Below are 16,412 nucleotides of genomic sequence, written 5' to 3' on the forward strand. Positions count from 1 at the left end.
TTAAGTGACAGTATAGTCGCGTCGTTATAGTATAGGTAGGGAGTGTATGAAAACGAACGGTGACCAGCAACGAATGAATTAAGACAGCACAGCTGTTTGTCAAGAAAGAATGGGCGAATGATAGGCGGAACCGTAGAATGATGAGTGAAGGTACTGACGAAGATCATATTATGGGAAACTGGAGGATGCGCGTAGATCTTATAGAAGTCATTGAAAGCATGACAGAGGCACGCCAGAGCGGTCCGTACTAACAATCACACGCTGCGAAACTCCTGCCAACTGATGCTTCTGGTCAATCAGCTTGTGTCAGTCCCAAGGTCAATGGCGTAAAAGCTGTCGTTGGTGGAAATCAGCTCCTTCGTCTGAACCATGTATCAAAACGTCCTGGATGGCCGATCGGCGGCCAAGGATCCTAGCAATGCAATGGTGCATCTATCAAGCGGCATTCTGCCAAGACTTGGGACGAGACCCAATTAGGCGGCGAAGATCAGAACATAGAAGCCTGAATTATGGGACGGAATCAGAAAAACGGTAAGATCCTAGCAATGCCAGGTGGAGTCACCAGGCCCAGAAGGGCAGCGGTTACTGAAGAGCCGCATCGTTGGTGTTTTGGATTGTTGTATCGGAGTCAAGGAGGCGGCGTCAGACCCCGGTTCGCCCAAGCAGAGCCCCACCAAGCTAAGCTTAAATTATGTGTGCACAAGCCTTTATCTGGCCCCCCTACCAGATTATAACCGAACTGTTTTATATCCTCACCAGCGAGTCTCATCTCAACATCACGTTTTGAGAAAATGCAACAGCGAGTTCGCCATCGGTCTCATCCGGACTTGGCTCTTGAACGTCATCCTTAAAAAAGAAAAGAAAAATCTAGCCCCAGCCGGATTATCGCGACTCGAGTGATTTCACTGCATAATTTTCAACATTTGTGGGGCTAGCTCATGCAGATTACCGCTATCAATCAGATGACTTCGAGGCCGAAGAGATGAAGCTGGGTTGCAACGGCGACGATCCGAAATAGACCCTTGGCCAACAGATACTCCGGGAAGTCCTTGAAACATGTTGTGATATACCATCGATTGCAACGCACTTGGAAGTTAGTAGTCCGTAATCCGTGTACTGCAGTCATATCGACGCGGTTATTTTCGTATGTGTGGATCTATCGTACTAAGGTGAATTGATGGCCCCTCCAATCAAGAAACTCGATGAAATTTCAACTCACGATTCAAGTATCCTCCCCCCTTCCCAACCTTTTTTATTTTTATTTAATTTTATTTAATTCGGTGAATTGTCAAACACTTGGTAATCGCAAGACGCTTCCGGTGCTCACTCATGTCTAAACTGGGACAGGTTCTATTACACAAACTACATGGACAGCACCAGAGACTTAGACTAGGCGAAATGAAAAGTGTTGATTATTAATCCAAGCGAGCTAGATGACAGTCATATGCGTGCAAGGAACGCCTGGCCCATCATGGCACTCGAGCATCGTCCATTTCTGTAGCACTGTCCTGTACAGTACCACGGCCCAAGCTGTCCCTATGATTGTTGGCTCCAATCTGCGAGCAGTAATTAGTGTCGTGCATATATGCTATAAGCTATCGTATTCAGAAAGCTCGAGTTCAACAGCCAGGAGTTCAACAAAGCTTTAAATTGCAAAGAACCCAAGCCAGCATAATCTGGTAGATGGGGAACACCTTTGACTGCATTCTGCAGCATGCTGTCTATCTGCAGAACGTATGCTGTTCATGTCTAGCCGCGAGGGTCGCGTGGCTGACTTGATACTTTTTTCTTTTTTGGTTTTTTTTCTCTCCACCTGAAGTCGACCTACAATGGTTCTGACAATGGGTAGAAATGATCCCCACAACCCGTAGACATACGACTTAGCTTGACTACGGCATGGCGGTGTTTAGCGGCGATTTGAAATGAAGCTAATGACTACCCAGGCTAGGACGGCGTGCTTGAGGATATCTGAGGACTAGAAACATATTCGGGGACTATTTGTCTGATTGCGACTGTATGATGCCCTTGCTAAGAGCTGCCGTAGTTGGATATGCCTACTTCAAGGTTGCAACCATAGTATGTGCTGTCGTTGAGCATCAAGGTTTCCATCAGCTTGAGAAATTGTTCGCTCTGGAGTATTTGATATTTCCGCTAGTCTAGATGGAAAGCAAGTTCCTAAGGTTAGTTGCTTAGACCCTAGGATGATTGGTAATTACAACAATTGCGACTTTGCTCATCAATACCTACCGAGACGCCTGTATACATTCTAGTGCACTGCAGCAATATATAATCAATAATCACTTCTTATGTTGGATTGTAAGTCTTGGTAGTATTGTGAATCATTCATAGAGAACTAAATCCCTTTAATAGGCAGTATACGCTTCATGGATGTACTCAAAAAGAGACAAAAAGATCCCGAAGTTTACTTGCGGTTGGACTTTTGCCATCTCCCAAAAGTTGGGCGGATGTATCTACCCAATGAGAGAGGTATGACGCGGGATTTAGGACCCGAGGACTGTACATTTGATCGAGGTATACATCATCCGGAATGGTATCTGATACCAAGTCCCTTAGCTACACCTGAATGTTACAACAATAGTACAGTAGCTATGAATTCACTGAGTCACTGTCGAAGTGTATCGTAACGACGCTTATTTCGTTTGCAGTATCCCGCTTCACACGGAGTCAGACAGTGAAGTAGCTGTGTGACAAAGATTGTTGCTAAGGTTGGCGTAACATATATTGCTACTGATTAATGTTATGAATTGGAGGTCACAAACTTCAAGCCTGAATGCCGGCAGTTGCGATTAGTAAGGCACCCCGTTTGTGTCTTAGTGACTAAATCTTATATAAGTGCAGCAAACGGTCTTCACCGCTTGGTAGTCATTAGTTTAACTTGGGATGCAAATAGAAGGTCCATCCGAAGACAACATGCGCGCCCCAGGAGACTTACGATGAGTTTTGACGAACCGTAGGGCTGGAATACGCTACAAACCCATCGTCGAAATGATATGTCACATAACGCTGTGGTGTGGCTGCAGAAACTACATTAGTGGAACCTTAAATATGGATAGGGTATGTAGCATAGTGTTAGAGGTCGGCGTGTGATGATCTGAACGCAGCTATACGTCACGTCGTTGCGCGTTTGCAATGCTCGAACACGGCGCTAGGATCGGACGAATCGCCACGGATACCGAAGACGACAAGGCGTCCTGCAGGGTCTAAGTGCCTAATCTCAGCAGCTTCTTTTATTTTCCATGATCGCGGCTATGCTGTTGTTACATATCAACGGCCACGGCAGCGGTCTGGTGAGACGAGGTGTGTAACATTATATATTCACGACTCCACGTTCAAAATAGGAGTACCATAATTACTATCCAGCACCCGATGAACGACATGGACATAGCCTCCCATGGGTTGTGATCAGAGTTTTCAATCCGAGCGCTAGATGTTCACAATCTAGATGTAAATGACTGCACAACGCTCGGTTCTTGCGGCATCAGGATAGTGAGTAGAACATCTGTGTACAGACAAGTACGCAACTGACTGACATTTGCTTCTTAACCGTCGATCATAACAATATCCTATCCGTTGAGCGTCGGGAGACCGGTATTGTTATGCTGCATGCAACGAAGTTACAAGCAGGAGTGTAGCATTACCCGCCTTTTTTCAAATGAAGAGGTTGCTCTACAATTAGAATCCAAGTGTGAAGCAGCGCGACTTCATGAGAAGATACCGTCGCTGCAATGTATTAATGATGAGTACATGAACATCTTGGTACATAGTATTGTCCAAGTGACTTTATGTTGTTCTCGCCATCCCTGTTGTCATGAACGTTGAATTGCTTTCGCCACGTGAAAATTATTGTATGCTAAATATCCCGTGCCCACGCGCCTAACAACCGAAAAAGAAAGAAATTAGGCTACGCCGTTGCACGGAGCCGGTTGCCGTTCCGACTTCTGAAAGTTGAGAGATCGATGGCTCAGGTAGACAATCGTTTCCCAATATGGGCTGACCCCGGTGAGAGCCATCTGTCAGACCTTTTTTCTTGGTTTTTTTTTCTTAATGCTATAGTGGAGACTTTTGTTGAGTGTACGGGTGGGCAGAGGTTCGTTTTTCTGCCGTCGATAGTGTTCTGAGGCGCATGAGTTGCCTACTTTCTCGCAGCGAAATTTCATTTTCATTTTCATTTTTATTCCTTCATCGTCTGGCCTTGTTTTGCCTCGCTTAGTGGTGAACCAGATGCAGCTCCTTTCCCGATGCTTAGTGGCCATGTTCGTTCGTGAAAGACATCTAAGCGAAGCAAACCCTTCACTAGGCGAGCCGATTCGTGGAGAGGAAGTGGATGTTGTGTTATACGTACATGCTAGACTAGCAAGATTTCCGAGGGAATTATTAAGGTAGCACGGGAAGCCATCATATGTGGATAATTATCCTTTTAGCGCTTTACTATGTATTATGGAGACGGGCGCTACACTGAGGTGGATATGCGGAGCATTGGTTATTGATATGTTGTGTAATTGTGCTTCTAAGACTTGCATGGAATTTAAATTTGGAGGGCATTTCATGGAGATAACGTAGTGCTCAGTGCTAGCTGTGAACATTGGGCTGCGGGAATCCGTTGAATGGTGTTGGATTGTAACTCGGGACCGCCAGATCCCTGTCACCGGCTGCAAATAATTTTAAGCATGGGGCCCTTCTGCACAAAATGTGTGTGTATGTGAGTGTGTGAGAGGAATATGCACAATCTCTGATGTTACCATGGAGGGGATACGCTATGTCTCTGTGCCCTGGAGAGACAAGGCAGAGGAACTAAAACAAATAAAAATTTAAGTGCCCATAAGCTACTTGATTTGGAACCATCGCAAGCAGAGGCGAAAGCTGGCTGTGGGAGCTCTGAATGAGTGGAGAAGGTCCAGAGTAGGCTCCGACGAGTTTGGCGACATGTTCAAAAAGAAGTCCAGAGCTATGTGGCAAGGTATCGCATTTGTGCTTTTCTTCTTGGTCGCTGATCATTTGTTGCAGATTAGTATGCAAATATTCTGCACATCAAACAAGACACGATGCAAGGCAAGTTGATCTGATAAGTCATATGATTCATTAGGCGGTTGCTTCTTCTGCTCACTAGCAGCTTGTTGTAGACTAAAGTCAACAAGGGCAGTAAACTTCCATATCATTAGGAATGATTGGACATGTTCCAAAAGGGACTCCTTGTTCGTTCATCGGCGACACGCAACAATACAGGATACGCACCCATCAAACCCCTTCCAAAAGAAATAAAATAAAAAGACAAACTTTTGTTGCCCTTCTACGAACAATGCAGAAAGGCCCATGAACGCCTTTTGTTGTTGCCTCATTTAATCTCCCCATGTTATACACTAACCCTGCGGGGAAAAGAAAAGAAACCATAGATGATACATGTATGGCTGAGGGGTACACGTGACCATTGACGTGCTAGTTTGTGTACTTTCGAAGCGGAAAGGCGTCGCCCGGCATTGGATCCAGGTGCCAAACCTTGGCAAAATTCTTCTCGAAGGCGCCGTACCAATCGCGCTTGAGCTCTGTGGGGATGTTCCATCCCAGTTCAGAGCTTCGTAGTCGCATGCGGACTAGGTGTCGCTTGTCCAGTTCGGTTTCACCGTTGACAAAGCCCTCGCGGCGGTGCAAGACGGCTAGATTGTTGATGAAGTGCATGTCTCCCGGCTGAGTTTTGATCTCGAGCTGAGTAGCCTGTGCAATAGCCTCCACGAGGTCTAAGGCTTCTTGCTGTCGCTCATTCGTTTTGGGCAAGTGCTCAGGACGCGGGTGCGTAGTATTTCCCAGCAGAGGTGTTCGACCAAAATTCATGATCAGTCGAGAATTCTGACAGAAGATGATGGGGCGGCACTGGAAATGTGGGCTTCGTGTATGTCAGTAATTACTTCAGTGTATAAGTTAACACTACTACCCACAAAGCGAACGGCCAATCTGCCTTGGCAAGAGTTCGAATGACATCCGGTCTGTGAGCAGCAAGGACGTTGTAGATGTTGTATGTGGAAGCAATAATGCAACGGCCTCCTGTGGCAGCAGTGCTTCGAGTCAACCAAGCAGCGATATCACCTGATTCCTCCGTGTGGAACGTCTGCAATGAAAGATTAGCATATATCTATCAGAGGGCCGTAGCTTCGTGAAGCTTACGATAGCAGAAGTCGAGTGACGATGATGGCCGATCTTGTCATCCGACGTGCTGTCCGCAATGATGTGAACTACAGCATGTTAAGTTGGTAAATTGGTGGGCTACTTTTGCAATGACTAACCTAGCATGTTGCCCTTGTGATCTTGACAGCCGCGTTGATCAGCAATGTAGGCCTGAACGCCCAGCCAGATCATTGTGAGGTCCTCCACGGTGAAGTCCTTGGGGTCGATGCCACGGATCACAGAAAACCCGCGACCGTCGTAGAGCTCATGTCTAATGCTCCTGAGCTTTGGTCCCAGATTTGGCAGTGGAAAGTTGGCACTACTGACAAGGTCTCCATCGAGCTCACGAGCTGCATTAGTATGTCAGTGATAGCGACAACTTCAGGAGTGTCTAAGGAGATGGTACCTTTGAATGTATCAAGACCAGCCTTAATCTCAGCAACGTCCGTGGCACACAATTGGAGCACATAGTCATCATTGCCGCTAAAATGTGTGCCTATCCAGGCAAGTGGACTATCAAGCTTCGAAGGAAACGTGCCTGGGACACCTAGGAGCTCGTCAGACCCAGCCTGACAGCCTTCACGGAACGGCTGCGTTGGTGCATTGGCGCCAGAGTGAACAAGGACAGATTCAGAGCGGTCCATCGTGAAGTCTACCAGTTCGTGTCAGTTGCGGGGCTTGTGAAAGAATAGCCCAGAAATATTTACCAGCTGTAGGATTCCCAGAGAAAACTTGTTTGCAACAAAAGGTGTTGATATAGACGAAGAGCAGGACAAGGGTTGAAATACGTGGCAGAGCGGTCTTTGAGCTAGAGCCAACTAGAGGGTAGAAGAAAGCAAAAATAACTTTAAGGCATCCAGAATTTCTGAAGAAGCATACGTCTCAAGTTACAGTGTTACGAGCTTTGTGAGGTGGAGGATGTGGAAGAGAGGTGGCGGTACGCTGGTGTCATAAGTAATAAGCAAAGTAGAGCTTGTCCGAGGGAATACATTATTAAAGATAGTCCCTGCCATGTGTGTAGAGGAAGGCACGACGGCACGGCTGAAGAAAGCTAACATGGAACAACAGCCCGTTGTTTCTCGAAATTTGCATAGTTCGTGATACAGGCCAGTAAGTAGCCGAAAATCCAGTAGTAGTCACGGACGACGGTCATAAGTTGTAGGGAAGTTGCGTCTTTATATTCAATTAACAGCGCGAAGTAACGACGAACAAGTAGGTGTACAGAGCAGGTGCAGTGAACGACAATGTGATTATGGCGATACGTGCAACTGCCGGTTTACCTCGATGGTGACCAAAGGGAGCATATGCGCGTAGAATGACAATTCTATAGGCCGTAAGGACATACGCGATATCCTGAGAGTAGACGCGGGGTGGTGCGGTGCGCGCTGCATTGCATTGCAATCATGCTGTCCCACATTCCACGAAGCTTGGAGAAGGAGATGGTCATAAAGTGATCGATTCGTCGCTGATGAAAGAGCGCATGTATATAGGCGTAAACAAAAAGACACAAACAGCTAGGCCATATGGACCGACAAACCGTGCGAGCAACTCGTAGGGATTCGAGGAAATCTAGAAAATGTCTGGATGTGCTGGATTAGTGTTGACGGATGCATGGGTGTACGCATCTACCCTGCCACAAAGTGGGATCCGTTGTCCCTCGTTCTACATGTAGATTCAAATTCATTGATCGTAATTAGACTCTGCTGTAACTGCACAACAATCATTGAAAAGAAGATGGTGGTGGGGTGGGCTCCTGATTTGACCGTCACATCAATTTTTTAATTTTTTTTTCGGTTTGACGGCGGGTTGAACAGAGATTGATGCATCTCATACGACAGCCGCCAGGGTGATGAGGACCTGGAGGCTGGAACCCGGAGCGTTAGGATACATACTGAACTTAGGTAGCGCTGGTGCCGAACCAGGGTAGGGGAAACGGCTGGCGGCCCTAAGGTATAGATTAGCTGCAAAGGATGTACCTAAAGCCACATTCATACCTTAGCTATGTATGTATGTACACTAACCGTCTCACAAATACCATGCGGTATGTCGCCTGTGCATGTACAATGGGAAGTATGTAGGTAGTATGGAGGAGGCAGGCGAGCCACCTTGAGGATGCGCATGACGGTCAAACCTCAGTTCTGCCAACGACCATGCGTACATATACGGGTTGTGTTTTGCGCATCCATCCGACGATCTGTTGTATCTTCGAATGGACGCAACACAGATACCCAGCTTGCACTTCTCCGGGGGTAAACTTCTCGTAGGGGATGGTGTCTGTGTGCGATCCGCAGCGGCTGGCCACGCGCCGCCAATCGGTCAAGATAAATACTCCCGAATGGAGGGTATGCGCATTAGTCCTTGGAGGGGCTCGACCTCCCCAAGCGCAATGGACCGGGCCGCTGAAAGGTGCAATGAACCGTTACACCACCGCCATCGAAGACACAAGCTAATAACAAGGCATCTTCGCTTGGGTATGTTACAATGACCGAATGCGTGCGATACTTTTTCGTACATCTAGTTCTTGATCCAAAGGTTAAATGTTGTAGTCACTTCAAGGACACTAGTTTGATGAATTGAGTTTGCCGATCGGCCAGATCAGATTGACAGATACCAGATTACTTAGTGGCCTTCAGTACCATAGCCCCTGCTAGGAAAGGTTTGTTGAATAGTGGGCACTCGGTGCAGCTGCCTTCTGCACAAGCAAGGGTTCTCATTAATTTGGACGGACGGATCAGTTGATCCGGCTGCTACAAGCGGCCAGTCTCCAGCTCACCGTATGCATGTGCCTCCCCTACATATCCTCGTCGTACCACTACCCAATTGCAACATGTGGCAATGTATTAATGCCCATCTTTTCGACCGATGGCTCAGACAATTTTCAGGTCGATTAGACCATCAGCGGCTGTGGCTCCCATTTTTCCTCGAAAAGTTGGCTGATGAAATACATGTCATTCTGATAGTCATTAATCTGGCGGATATTCTGCCAACGTTTTTCTGCAGAAAGGTGGGTCAGCCAAAACAGCTACTGTATGCGGCATTCATGGAGGAATTGGGTGGACTGGCCAAACGCCCGCTTCGAGACCTGAGTAAGTACAGTACTCACTTTGTTCACGGATAATCGCCCTTGTTTGATGGATGAATTTGATTTTTCCTGCGTCCAACTTGGCTAGTGTGCTGAGATCCTGTTCTGTACAATCCACGGAGAAAGGATGTATGCCTATTGACGGTTAGTCATGTCCGATGACTACCATTAAGCGGCCGACTTGCTCACCTTTATTGCAGTAGTGGAAATACGCAAGCAAGATATTGGCACCTAACGTAATCGTCAGCGCACTTCGAAAACCTTGCGATTGTTAAATTTCAGTTGCTGTCTTGCTGCCTTACCTAATTGGTATTCCTTAACCATGTCCTCCCGAGCAAATGTCACCTAATCATAAAATCAGCGGGATTCCTTGCCTTTGATTGATATCATGAAAGTTTCGTGTACATGATCAATCAGGATCTGCGAATTAGGTCTCGCGATCTTTGACCTAATCTGATGGGTGGTCTGGTGTTTTGAGTGAAGAATTGTAGACACCTACCTTCGTTCCATCAGGCCGCCTGATGCCATGCTTTTGAGCATATGCCGCATCGTGCTGGCACAGAAGCGAAACATTGTGCAATAGTATGAACGTTACCAGATATATCGTCAACCACGTCGAATGGTTATTCGCCTGCGTCATATTTTGCAGTTGATCGAGCATTTCTCTTCTCCATTTCGTCTGCAGCTGATGGATTAGGACTAATTCGATTTGCGCTCCCATCACTGGCGGTAATGGAATTTGTCCACGCATCGGGCTCGTTTCGTCCATAATGTCTGGTTTCATGCCGAGGCGCTCTCGCCCAACAATGAGTGTCGACTTCGTCGTCATTCGAATTGCCATCCATAACCGAAATGCCTTGCTCAACAGGTCCCTCTCCTTCTGATCAGTCGACACGTCCATCATCACCTTCAAAGCCAAACCATAGGTACCACCTATGAGTTTGTCTTTGCCGATGACGACACGGCGGCAGCACTCCTTGAGTTCATCGTTGATAAAGTTTGTGTAAATGGATTTCGCCTCATCAAGATTGACAATAGCGTATGGTGGGATTTGGACGCTCCTTTGGTTTCCCTGGTGCATCCAGGTCCTTTCGAGCTTATCACCTTCCTGAGGGATGAACTGGCGGACACGCAACTTAACCGGGCGTGATCCATAGCCCTCTGTCACGCATACCGTCCTAGTCTCCACGGACGCCCAATTTGAGATATCATCTGCAATCCCTTCGGTCCACCGCCGAGTCCATTCATGTCCCTTGACGTTGCCTGGCTTGAAGAGTCTCACGTCCGTGATTTTGTAGCGAAGGCAAGGCAAGCGGTATGATTTCGTAGTCGTCACCCTAGAGCAAGTCAAGCATGTCCCTACTTTGTCGTCTGGGTTGATTTCGCACTAACCCACAAGTGTAAGTTAACTGCAGGAAATTTTACTTGTCTAGAACTCACCCGAATCCTTTGCATCCTACAACGGATGCAAGAACCAATTTTTCGTGTCTCAGCTGTCCTCTCCCGCTCAGCTGTGCTTTTGAAGGGTCCCCGCTTGGCAGGCGGTGGTCTTTGGTGATTTGAGACAACGTCTAAATCGGCCGAGTTGTGTGTCAAGTGCGCTTCAGCATTGGGAGGTGGGTACCCAGCTGAGCTATAACGGATAGCGTCACCTCGGGGACTTACATAGGGTGCTTGATGATACCCAAACTCGTGCCCTTCCATCACGTGAGAGTCTGTTCGTATAATACGATGGATGGGTAATTTGTGATCTGGTGAGGACACTTGATACGTCATTTCTTCATTTCTAGTACTAGGTTGTGCCAGAGTCGGCTGAAGAGCAAGGTACTCTGGCAGAAAACGTGTATTTGGGGAATCATCATAAGCAAAGTTGTTGGCTGTAGTTTGTGACATGCTCCATGACTGGCTTGGACTAGAGGTCACAACACCATTGAGAGAGGATGGTTTATCTTCAAAGCCATACTCTGTGGTTGAAATCCCTGAATAGCCTTCTAGACAGTTAATTGCGGCCCAGGACATTCAATAGGGTCTGGTACGAACCTGGTGGCTCAGAGGCTGTGCAAGGTGAACAGAAAGACGCCAAACAAGACGCCAGCCTGGAACGTCCAATCCCCAGAGAGAAGGTGGCATCCCCATCATTATTTCTTGGTGAACTCTCAACATGTCCACTAGCCGGGAATCCGGTGTGTGGTTTCTCCTCCGCCAACATTGGCGATATGTTTGTATCGACACGCAACCTCTTTTGAGGGCGGTAGTCTACAGGTTGGTGACGATGAGGGTTTCTGTCCAAAGCAGTAATGTCTGAAACTTGACAGTTGATGATTGAGGCGGCATGTTCAAGTATTTGTAACTCTGTCTCAGTATAGTTATAGTAGCGCCCCAGCGGCGAGCAGACGGCAGATGCAGAGGAAGGATCATGGGCAACTACCACAGGGGCATCCTCGCAGCCGGAGAACCGGCGGCGCTTTCTGTGATTGTTGTGACTATTCTAGAAACAAATCAATTCGACTGTACATTCATATCGGATATGCAATAGACCGCCCTAAGGACAAGATCAACAGGGTCATGACGGAGACGGTCTTACCATTGTATTTGCACAATTTGAAGGGTGTGTTGGACAGACATGTACTCGGGCGTTCGCCGCAGTGTGCACAATACATGGACAAAGTTGATGTCAAGACGCCTGCGCCCTACCCGCTCCGGTCTGGGGAGGGGGTGGGGTCAGAGAGAGGGAGAGAGAGAGACGACACCGACCGACTGAAGTCTCTCAAGCCCAATGCCTCACAAAGAGGGACCCCTTGCGGGCGCGCCGGGGGGTCGCGCGCACAAAGCGACTGTGTAATGAGGGAGTAGGAGTAGAAGAAAGGGCAAGGAGTAACAAGGAAAGGGGCTGAAAAGCGATGGAAAGCCCAACTAGCAAAAAGCGGGAAGCCAAGAGGCGAGGTCAAAAGAAACAACTCTCGCGTGCTTTTGTCGCTGTTCACAGGATGTGATTGGAGAGAGGAGGACAATGTCGAAGCTTCGGTGAGAAGTTCCTGGGGAGGCTCGTCAAACCGCAAGCTCACCGGTTAGAATAGGGCAGAGAACTACTCCGCTTGTGCAACGTTTGGGAAACACCGCCTTGGAAAATGAAGGAAAAGGACGAAGGAAAATGCCGGTCACCAGTCGCAGCTATGCCTACATGTATAATTCATCTATTAAAACACTAGGTCGCATTACTGTACTATCAGCAAGCCGGCTCTGTGACTCGCTAAGACCGTGCCAACCATGAAGCGTCAGCGACGGCATGCTCATTCGAGAGAGGCCCTGGCTCAAGACCGAGGCGCGAAAACCACCATTGACACCGGGTCAGATTATGGTTAAGCAAATCATATTCATCCTCGGGCATCAAGTGACTGCTTGTGGTGATGAGTGGCCGAGATCCAGCTGTACCGTTCTGTGCTTCGATATGGTTCCCGAGCAGACGAGCAGTGGCCTCGTTTCCGCTGTGATGGAACCAACTAGTAAATCACGCAGGGGAGAGCATGGGTGTTGCGGGGCTCTATCGCAAAATCGTGGCTACCCGTCCCAAAGTCCCGTCTATCTACTTTGCTTTTTTTCTCTCACTCTACTCTAGAAGCTGACATTTATTCCTCAAATGTGCACCACGTGTGTGGCTTGTGTACCCGATGTCATGTTACACAACTCTTACATGTAGTACATATCAGATCACGCAGGCTGACATTGCACTCCATTATGCAATGGTCTGACTCGTAATTCAGGAAGAAAAAAAGGTCAGGAATATGTAATCTAATGATATTTGGTCCGGGTGCCCGGTCAGACGCATTGCGATCTCTAAGTCGCCATGCACGACAGGGTTTTAAACGTACTGACAGAGTGGATCAAACCCCGTGCTTCTAGCCTTAACGTCCATCGTAACGAAGCATTCGAGGTTACTCATATTGGCGGTGGGATGCTTCTATGTACGTGGCGGGATTTACGAACGGCCAACCTGGAATGTTAGCAAGACCTGCGGCAGGGCTGTTGGAACTCGTAGCCGAGCTCTACTGGGGGTCGTTCCAGGTACTTAACGCCTTTGAGAACAACGTTAGATCGACCCGTTCAGTCCCAAAACCACCCAAGCGATATCCAAAACAGTTTCAATTAGGTGAAGTTGTGCTATGTTGTGGCAGCACTGAACCTGTGTGTTGGACCCTGCTGACCTACATGTCTGGATATAGTGCATCAAAGGCACAATCATCATCGCAGATCGAACTAAATGCGCCAGTCAGAGCCTGTCAACGCATATAGCCGATTCGATAAATGGACAAGGCTCGTGTACGATCAATTATTGCAGAAGCTAAGCTCTCACGTGCATGGCGCTGCGCCGAACGTGGTGGACACTACGTATATAAATGTAAGCAATATTGCAGCCCACTGTCACCATGATCGATCATGTGCGGGTGCACTGCATGGCCATTCCAATTCCGGTCATGAAGCGACAGCCTTATTACATCTCGGCTATGATGAGCCTTGAACTGCCCGGTAATCTTGAATACTAATGAAGCGATTCAAATCAATCGGTGGTTATGAACCGCATTTGATCATATAGTCTCAAGGCGTCGGATTTGACGGAACTGAAGCCGGCGCTTTCAGTGCGAAAATCCGACAAGCGAACTTTGCAACAGGGCATGACAACAGGGTTGATCTGCAGCTTGTAATGCAAAGCGCGCGTTCTGGACAACTTACAAACATGTCATCAGTCACGAGGATTGATGTCAGAACCTGCGCTATGGAGTTCAGTCCCGCCCCCCGGTTGACGTTGCGCCACGTATTATTATCGTGCTTGTACATCAAAGCAGTGGCCATTGAATTTTGTTACCATTGCAACGGATGTCTCCCAATACATTCGGTTATTAGCTTTTAATACCTGGCCTCTTCGACAATCGCATCCTAACCTAGGCAAGGAGTGGACTTTCAAAGTTTAATAGTCTCCATTAGCACGTCTATGCTCAATTCCTCTCCACTTTAGTGCAATGTCTAATGATTTGAGTCGGCCCACTATGCAATTCCCGCTGCCAATCACGAATCGAACTTGGTGTTAACACAAGAGCCCGCAAGGCATCACCATTCTTGTCAAGCAGAAATTAGCCCTACCTAGACAATTAAGTATCTTCGGGGTGACTCCGCCATGGGAACACATCAAAGCATTTTAATGGTTTGTTAAAGACTCCGTTTAACTGGTCGTTGACGACGACTTTCGATTTGCCGCCGCACGTCGCTCTTCTCATCATAGAGTATCAGGCGAGGGCAAGCTTGTAGATCTAAGACCCTTGTCACCGAGATGGTGGTTCATGGAGTCAAAGGAGGGTTGTCATCAATTGTGCATGTGCTTTGGGAGATTGACGGGTGATCAATGCATGCGCAGTCTGGATATATTCAATCAAACCTCTTATCACTCAAGCATTTATGAAGGCTTCAATAGCAGAAGCCCCGCATCGGCTAGACGGTAAATTGATTGCCTCGGCCTCGAAAGGAGAATAAACCTGAACAACTAAACACTGGCCGGGCATAAATTTCCGCCCGTGGAACTAGGTTAGTACTTTCACGCGGGAGTTTCCCTATTTAGAGGTATATTGCGCCGAAAGAACGTATCAAATAAAGTATAACTAGTTACCAAATAAAAGAGTAAAGTCTCAAGATTTAGATAATCTAGATCTTATGCTTTTGCCGTTTTTGTACAAGCTGTTATAACTTTATAAACTTGGTGAGTTTTGGTGGGGAACTTGTAAGGGCGCGGAGACTTATGCTCGGATATTGCATGTAAAACTTGTAGGTCAATGGGCTTTGGAGTTTGGTTCAGTGACTTGAGCCAGGAATATAAACATTACAGGCATTTCCTATTGTCTTTACTCACATGCATTTCCATTAAGTCGACAAGGCACTTAGCAACGAGTTGCACAAACACTACTAACATTACCGGACCTCACTAGCAACATAATCTAAAAAAATTAGGCTCGGAACCTCAATTTGTATCAACTTGGCTTTAGGTGTTGTTGGTGTTTTGCAGACTTTACAAGGCCACAAAGTACCACTGAAATATGTTTTTGGTACACTATGTAAAGTGAGTAGTTGGCCCTGCCGTAATATCAATTTCCGCACATCGGTTGCGGCGTCATATATAACAAATGTAGCTTTGATTGTCTCTGTTGATACTGACTTTACAAACTCGACAAGCGGGCTAGATCCAGTAATAAACATATGTTTCAAGGTCTTCATCGGTCGCTTCAACTAAGCGTTGGTCTCTGGTTACCCCTAGCACAGGGTCCGACCAGATCTACCTTGTGGCATGTTTGCCAGCCTTGAGCTTTCAAGCAAAACTGTTAAGTGCCGGATGATGGTAGCACCTCACACTAATAATTGCATTATAACCGCGTTCGCCTTCTTGGATCATTTGGTTCAATGCTTGGAGGCGAGACCTCCAATGAAGAAATAGTATCGGTGAATCCCATCGCAAAAGCTAGATTGATGTACCTGCCACGTTGGTGGACATGGGGGGGGGGGGGGGGGGGGGTTGGCATTTTTGCAAGACGTCAAGTACAAAAATTACACCCAGCAGATGATCGTCACCCCCACGCGACCGCCCGGACCTGGGTTTACAGCTTTAATGCAGTGGTATCTGTTAATGCCTCTATTTCAAATTCATACTTCACTTACCAGATACGTTAAGCCGCGGCATAATGTGCATTTGATATGCTCACACGGCTTACACGCAGTGCAGTGAATGGGCCAGGATCAAGTTACCTGGAAATGTGACAACTCATATGTAATAATCGGTACGATCCGAGTGGTTCCCAAGACCATGATAAAAACCCTACCTCTCCAATGAATCAAACTTCAGTTTCAGCTAACGCATCCACCTAAACCTCCACGCATAACAAATAGGTAAATCATCGAATGTTCGTCCGTCATCGTGACGCGACAAGTTGCATCGATCGCTCTCATACATATCATGAACTCGAACTTGACGACATGCGCAAGCCATTCATCTTTGCACATTTTTGTACTTGACTTTTCAACACGCTTGTCACTGCTACGACTTGATGCATCAACGCAGCCCACGGACGGAGCTTGACAGGGGCAATGTGACCTTTCATCCACATATCGACCTTGG

The 16,412-nt window shown here is 47.3% G+C and overlaps 2 protein-coding genes across 2 annotated transcripts; both read right to left on the minus strand.

Moving 5' to 3' along the window:
* Window positions 1–5,454: 5,454 nt before the first annotated feature.
* Window positions 5,455–6,821, minus strand: BKA67DRAFT_653179 (uncharacterized protein; the record flags this gene model as incomplete). Its single annotated transcript, XM_046106315.1, has 5 exons — window positions 5,455–5,899; window positions 5,952–6,121; window positions 6,178–6,245; window positions 6,297–6,527; window positions 6,584–6,821. 5 exons carry the CDS (start codon window positions 6,819–6,821, stop codon window positions 5,455–5,457), a joined length of 1,152 nt encoding a protein of 383 aa, XP_045964107.1.
* A 2,327-nt stretch (window positions 6,822–9,148) lies between these two features.
* BKA67DRAFT_546399 (uncharacterized protein) lies at window positions 9,149–11,748 on the minus strand. Its single transcript, XM_046101389.1, has 5 exons — window positions 10,700–11,748; window positions 9,759–10,646; window positions 9,562–9,604; window positions 9,449–9,490; window positions 9,149–9,394 (listed from the first exon to the last, which is right to left on the minus strand). Exons 1-5 carry the CDS (start codon window positions 11,276–11,278, stop codon window positions 9,216–9,218), a joined length of 1,731 nt encoding a protein of 576 aa, XP_045964108.1. The 5' UTR covers window positions 11,279–11,748; the 3' UTR covers window positions 9,149–9,215.
* Window positions 11,749–16,412: the final 4,664 nt, after the last annotated feature.

This window comes from Truncatella angustata (assembly GCF_020726525.1).
Source record: "Truncatella angustata strain MPI-SDFR-AT-0073 chromosome Unknown BKA67scaffold_1, whole genome shotgun sequence".
Taxonomy (NCBI): domain Eukaryota; kingdom Fungi; phylum Ascomycota; class Sordariomycetes; order Amphisphaeriales; family Sporocadaceae; genus Truncatella; species Truncatella angustata.